The sequence below is a fragment of the Vicia villosa genome, linkage group LG2 (assembly GCF_029867415.1).
Source record: "Vicia villosa cultivar HV-30 ecotype Madison, WI linkage group LG2, Vvil1.0, whole genome shotgun sequence".
Classification (NCBI taxonomy): Eukaryota; Viridiplantae; Streptophyta; class Magnoliopsida; order Fabales; family Fabaceae; genus Vicia; species Vicia villosa.
The window spans coordinates 147306322-147313007 of record NC_081181.1 but is presented as its reverse complement, the minus strand read 5'-3'; the positions used below and the strand labels follow the sequence as shown (position 1 = coordinate 147313007).

The window sequence follows — 6686 nt, the reverse complement described above, 5'->3', positions numbered from 1 at the left end:
AAACGTGAAATAACACAAAAAAATCTAGTCTTTAATAATTAAAATAAGGACAACCTTAAAATTAAAAATAATAATTGAGGATAAAATAGGGAAATAATAAAATTTTGATTAATGATCTTCCCTCCCCTCTAAATCCCCCCAATTTGGAGGGGAGCAAAAAATGGGTCTATGAGGGAATTTTTCCCCTCCCCTCCCCTCATAAAAAGTGAACCAAACATATATTTATAAATATCTCCTCTCCTCCATTTACTTCCAACCAAACGGACTCTTAGGCTATATTTGGGAGTTTGAAGGGGAGGAGAGGTGAGAGCTTTGGAAAATAGGAAGAATTAGGTGAAAATAATAACTCAAAAAATGGAGGAACTCAAAAATTGTATTGAAGGAGGGTTTTGAAGGGCTTACATAAATTTTCAAAATATCTTTTAGGTTGTTATACTATTTTGAAAATTTTTGTAATGATAATGACTCTTTTATCGTTCTAAACAAAATCAGTTTTTCAAAAAATATCAAATATTTTTTTATATTTTTTAAAAATTTGTTTTCGGAAGGCTTCCCCTCCCCTCCCCTCCAAACTCCCAAACATAGCCTTAAGGTTTCTGTTTAAGTCTTCTCAAATCTCTCCTAGCGGTATTGCACCTTCTTCTCATCTTCTTTTCCAAATACATATCACATATTCATTTTTGGTCTTTCATCTCTTAAGTTCTTTCTTTTTCATCTTATTATTTTTATTCTACTGTTCTCTCTTCCAATTACGTTTTTAATGTTTCTCTTCTTATCTAATCGCATCTCTTCGGCTCTTTCTTTTTCATCTTCTCTAATATTTCATCGCCTCTTTTTTTTCTATTTCATTATAATGTTTTTGATATTATTTTATGGTACTATTTTATATTTTTTATTCCACTTTTATCTAATATTATTTTTGTATATTAAATGGAAAGTTGTTATCCAAATATGATGAATTTTGTTGTTATTTGATAACGCATAAATGATTGAATACAAAGTTATCTTGTCATCAATATGTGTGTATGGCTCAATAAATTTTTGTAAAAAAATAAATCGAACCAATCCAAACTGCATTTGTTTGGTTTAGTTCGGTTTTATTTCTAAAAACCAACAGAATCAAACCGAACCAAACCGAACCGCACACTTTTTTATCTTACGGATCGGATGATTTTTTACGTCAAAACCGCACAAACCGCATCATGAACACCCCTAGTCTAACCTTTTTAAAAACATGGTATGACCTGAAAGTCTATTTAAAAGTCTATTTTTATTAAGATTTTCAATTAACCCATATTGCTTAAGAAGCCTTATAAGTCGGCCTAAGAAGCCTGTTCTATGCCCTAAGCCTAGTCTAACCTATTTAGCATTTTTGTAATATATATCCATATATAGGTCAACTTATTTAACATTTTTCTAATATATATACTATATATGCATATATAGGTCAGTCTATTTAGACTATTTTTATATATATATATATATATATATATATATATATATATATATATATATATATATATATATATATATATATATATATTGGCCGGCCTATAAGACTTCATAGGTCAGCCTATTTAGATTATATGCATATATAGGTCAGCCTATTTAGACTATTGTTTATATATATATATATATAAAAATATTGGTCGACCTATAAGACTTCATAGACTTTTTTAATAACTTAAGTCTGGTCTATTTTATTAAATAGATTTTTAAAATAATCTAAGCATGACCTTTTTATTAAATAGGCATAATCTGACCTGACTTTAAATAAATTAGGCTAGGTTATAGACTCTATAGGCTAACCTGACCTATTCATATCTCTTGTTGTGATAAGGTTAGAATCATACAGTTTTTAAAAGTACGTGTTATATATTGCTAGCATTCCTTTTAGCACATTATAAAACTTTCTACATTAAAGTGTATTAAAATTAAAATGAGTATTTAATAAGTTTTCAATCTAAATTATTATTTGGTCATATTTTAAGCCAATCCATGAAATTACTAAGAAAGGGATGTAATGTAACTATAATTCCGGCAATTCAACAAATATAGTAAAATTGCTAAAAAGGACTTATTCTTCTCCCCAAAAAAACAATACTTGGGGAAGGGGTTTTGTTTTCATTTTAATTTTAAATATCCGAAACAAAAATTACTTGTTGAAGGGGTTAAACCAAAAACCTAAAATACACTATATAAATATGAAAGTCAATTAGCGTACGCCAAGAATAGAGAAATAAGAGATCAGAAAAGTTGTAGCGATCTGTTTGGCGTTTTTCAGATCTAAAAACAGCTTATTGATGATGGTTTCGATTATTAGAAGCAGTTTATCGTTCATTACAGGCACGGCTTTCGGAGTGTACATAGCTCAGAACTACAAAGTACCCAACGTTAAGACACTAGCTTCCATGGCTCTTTCTATGGCTAGCCAAATAGAACAGGCTTATAGGAAGCCCAAGCCCAAGAACAGAGATGATGATTCTTAATTACTTCTTCTCTAATCTCTCTTTCTGCTCCACCACTTTTTTTATAGTTAGAAGGAAAAAAATGTTTCTTTATTCCCTTTGTATGATGGAGTGATTACATTTATTGTTTATCTTCTGTTTGATGTCACTCAGTGTTCTAAGTTTCTGAATGTGAAGTTTTTTTTTGGACATTGTATTGTGTAGTTTATATTACTGCATTTTCGACTAGTCTTTATGCAATCAAATGGTGCATTTTCAAGATGAAACAACATATTCCTTTGAATTTCTAAACTTTTCTTTTTAAATTCCCTATACCGCTAGAACCAAAATAAAACTGTATACAATTCTATAATATGATATGATGACACGGATCAAAGAATGAGCTCATATATTTGGTAGTCTAACAACTACGAAGTAATATTCTTCGCATGAACCAAAAAAAAAAAAACTATATCCTTTGCATGTTACTAGCGGTCTTCATTAACATTTCTATATAATTGATCGATGAAATGAACCACAAAAAAATAAATTCCCCCATAAGTTACACAAAGAATGCTTGTTACCAAAAAGAATGGGTTAATTCATAATAATATACTCTTCAAGCAACCAACCCACACTTTCAACTAGTGTTTCTACGCGGCCCTCGCAAACAAAACACCTGTTAAATTAACCTATTTTGCTTTTCGTCATCATTTCTTGAACTGAATAGTCAGGAACAATCTGGAAATTGAAGCACGGAGAAAGATCGAATGCCTAAAAGAGCTTAGGTCTTCTTCAGGAGATACCCTGTAATTATGCCAAGTAAACCAAAAAAGATGACAAAGAACATTGAGGCATTCCCACGACTTTTGTGGCTTTCACGTTTCAGCAGGTCCTGCAAGTAATAAGATCATTGAAGTCAGGATTCCTCCCAGTTCAAAAGCAGACAGCATTACAAGGTATATGGAGTTGCTTTTGATACAAATATATCACAACAAAAAAAATTTGGCCTCGAATGCTTCAAATAAATATCACAACTTTACTCAACTAATAGAGTAAGACGTTTAGGTAGTTTCAACTTACAAGTTCAACATAGGATGACAGCAATATCAATTGTTAATTTAAAATATAAACAATGACTTAATATGAAACCACATTAAGCAAAAATGATCACCATCTCCTACACTTGCACAAGTTATTTCGAGATTAAATGATGGAGATGATATACATGGCCGCAGTCTCTCATTGACACTCATAAACAATACAGCATATCAAGAGGAAAAGATTGATTCATCATCCCAAAAGTATATATAGGAAAAACATAGAGTATTAATTCTATTAAAGAAAACGTCTCTTCTACAGCCAGTGACTAAACCCAATAAATATTTAAACAGTTCCACATCTAAAAGAGATCATCATGTGTTTTTACTGCATTAGGCTTCCAAATATTGTATTTTCAGAAAGGGTATATGATGACAAGACATATACTTATAGGTGATGAAATAACAATACCCTAAGCAAATGCTGCCACAATCACAATTTTATATTTTCGCAAGAAAAATACAAGAGATGGGTGAAAATATAATAAGAACCAGAATCAATCTTATGAGTTAAATTATATGGAAGTTTAAAAAAATATAAAGAACCAAATCCTTTTAGAGAAAATCAATGCATCCATCAGGATAAATCACAGAGTAGAGGCCATATTTCATATTTAGAAACTCCATTCTCCTGGTCAAGGGAGTTCATATTTTTATATTTAATTAGAATCTCCTTTCTCCATTCAAGAAAAAGGGAACTGTTGACCAGCCAGATTAGGAAATAAAAGTTACCTACAATATATATTTTGTAAATCCTTACCAGTTCTTGACGAAGCTTGATATTTTGTTGAATTGCATTATTCTTTTCTTCAGTCAGCCTTGACATGAGAGCTTTTGCCTACAATAAAGTTGTGACACACATGGGAAAAAACTCAAGGTACTATGGGCTTTAAGAAATATATATACATTTTGTGACTCAAAAGCAGAAGAATTATATAGGTCATACAACATGAAGTCTTTGTACTTTCTACTTGAAAATATGAGCTTATCCCCTTGGAATTGATATTAAAGGGACACCCCAGCTATATGAGATTTGGATAATACCCATTGTTATGAAAGAATGCACGACAAAGCACAAGGATTTTCACACTAACCCACATATTGTTTTCTGTCAAACATGGAAGTATCAGTTTTTAGTTTGTTTAAAGTAGTCCACTTTCACACTCTTGCTTTTCATATGGATATTCCTTCGTAATATTTAGCACTGCTCATATGATTTATCTAAAAATGCCACATGTTCGTTATTTTTAAGTCTAAAAAAGTTATTTCATGAAGCAATTTGTTTAAGCAATATGCATTACACGATTACTTCAATTATTATATGTATTCAATATCATGTCATTCTTTAGGATTGTATGCTATGACTTGAAGAAATCCAGACAATCATTTAAAAATGACAAAGCAAAGAAATATAGCGTTGAAGTCATCACCCCTAGTGAATACTCTAGTTAATTAAATAAAACAGAAGCTTACAAGCACCACTATTAGTAATAACAGTAAACTAAATAAAACAGAAGCTATCCACAAATAAAAATGCATGTTGACAAACAACACATTTACTTCAAAATAAGGAAGAAGAAACAATGGTGCTTTGTTTACCTCTGCAGATTTTTCGGGATACTCGTGACGTTCAGTAAATCCTCTCATCATCTGAAACAACCAAAAAAGAAATGTGTCCAAGTTGATACCAATAGAATTTCCATAGAGAAAAAAACATAAAGGACTGTCCTAAACAAGGAATAATTTAAGAACCCACCGTTGTGGAGTCAGCACCATTTGCATTTCCGTTTTCGTTAAACGAAACTCTAGGTGACGATCCTTCCTCAGAACCTTCTTGAACTGGAGACGGAGGTTGAGGTGGAGCAACATACACCACTCTCAATTTGCACTCCTCAACCACATGCCCTGCTTCCTTGTTAAACTAGAAAATCCCAATTGGCACAAGTCTTGTCATAATTTAACCCCACATACAAAACAATCAAAACAATACAAAAAAATTCACCAGATGAAACTATAATGACGAATATCATAATGTATCATACCATTTCAGGAGTAATCTCCTTTGCATTGGCTCCATCATTTACTCTTACACTTTGAAGAAGAAACTTATCCTTGCATTGCATATCAGGTGGAGCTTCCTTTTGCGCTTGCATCGTAACTATAAACAAACCAAATTTCACAATGCCATTGACCCACGATAACTTAAACTAAAAAGGTAATAACAATAACATACAGTACCTATAACATCACATGTAGACCGAGGCAACACAATTCCAGTGTTTGGCCGAACACAATATTTCTTTGGATTCGTTGTTTTTACCTATAAACATGAATGCATCAAATCACAAACTTAAACTCAGTTAGGCTCAATTAAACAGATCATGAATGTAGGTTTGGCAAAATCAATATCGCAATCGAATCGCGCTTAGAAATCACAAATGGTGAAAGGAAATTTACCTTGAAAGCTACGTAGCTATCTGTCTTATTTGATAATATAAGAGAACACGAGATCTGTTTCTTGAGCTCAACTGAAACAGGGAATGATCATGCAAAATCAAAATCAAAATCAAATAACGAACAAACCCTAGAAAAAATACAAAGAGATCTACGGAAAATGAAAAATTGAAACGAAAAAACGTACAGATGAATTTGAGTTCGACGGGTTCGATATTGAGAAGGTCACCAGTGGACATCATGGTGGGAGAGAATGAGAGAAGCGCGATCTGCAGAATGTGGTTGTGACGAAAGCAATGTGGACGGGAGAAAGTGGAATGAAAAGGGAATTGGAATTGAAAATGGAAATGGTGGAAAAAAAATGTGATTATGACAGGGAACTAAGGATTCTCATTCAATTTTTCATTTTGTTTTCTATTTACTCTGTGGTGGAGAGTGGGGACATTCATTTCAACATGCTTTTAAACTTATAAATAAACTAACAATTAAAAAACTTCAAAGTTTTAAAAACAATATATTCAAGAATTTTTTTTGGTCTCTCAATGTGTGAATATGTGGGATATTAGAAAATTTCTCAATTATTTCTCTGTTTTCGTAGATGTATATTTAGAAATACATTTTTTTTTAAAATTATTTTTTCTCGTAAGTGTATCTACGGAAGCATTTTAAACTACAATGAATTTCA

At 31.6% G+C, this 6686-nt stretch overlaps 2 protein-coding genes across 2 annotated transcripts; one reads left to right on the top strand and one right to left on the bottom strand.

Moving 5' to 3' along the window:
- Positions 1 to 2157: 2157 nt before the first annotated feature.
- Positions 2158 to 2839, top strand: LOC131652379 (uncharacterized). Its single transcript, XM_058922225.1, has one exon. It carries the CDS (start codon positions 2304 to 2306, stop codon positions 2487 to 2489), a length of 186 nt encoding a protein of 61 aa, XP_058778208.1. The 5' UTR covers positions 2158 to 2303; the 3' UTR covers positions 2490 to 2839.
- Positions 2840 to 2944: 105 nt separating this feature from the next.
- On the bottom strand, positions 2945 to 6436 carry LOC131652378 (vesicle-associated protein 1-2-like). The gene is made up of 8 exons (XM_058922224.1): positions 6189 to 6436; positions 6005 to 6075; positions 5786 to 5867; positions 5590 to 5705; positions 5304 to 5468; positions 5147 to 5197; positions 4308 to 4385; positions 2945 to 3342 (listed from the first exon to the last, which is right to left on the bottom strand). The coding sequence occupies exons 1-8, from the start codon at positions 6241 to 6243 to the stop codon at positions 3232 to 3234; spliced, it is 729 nt and encodes a 242-aa protein (XP_058778207.1). The 5' UTR covers positions 6244 to 6436; the 3' UTR covers positions 2945 to 3231.
- Positions 6437 to 6686: the final 250 nt, after the last annotated feature.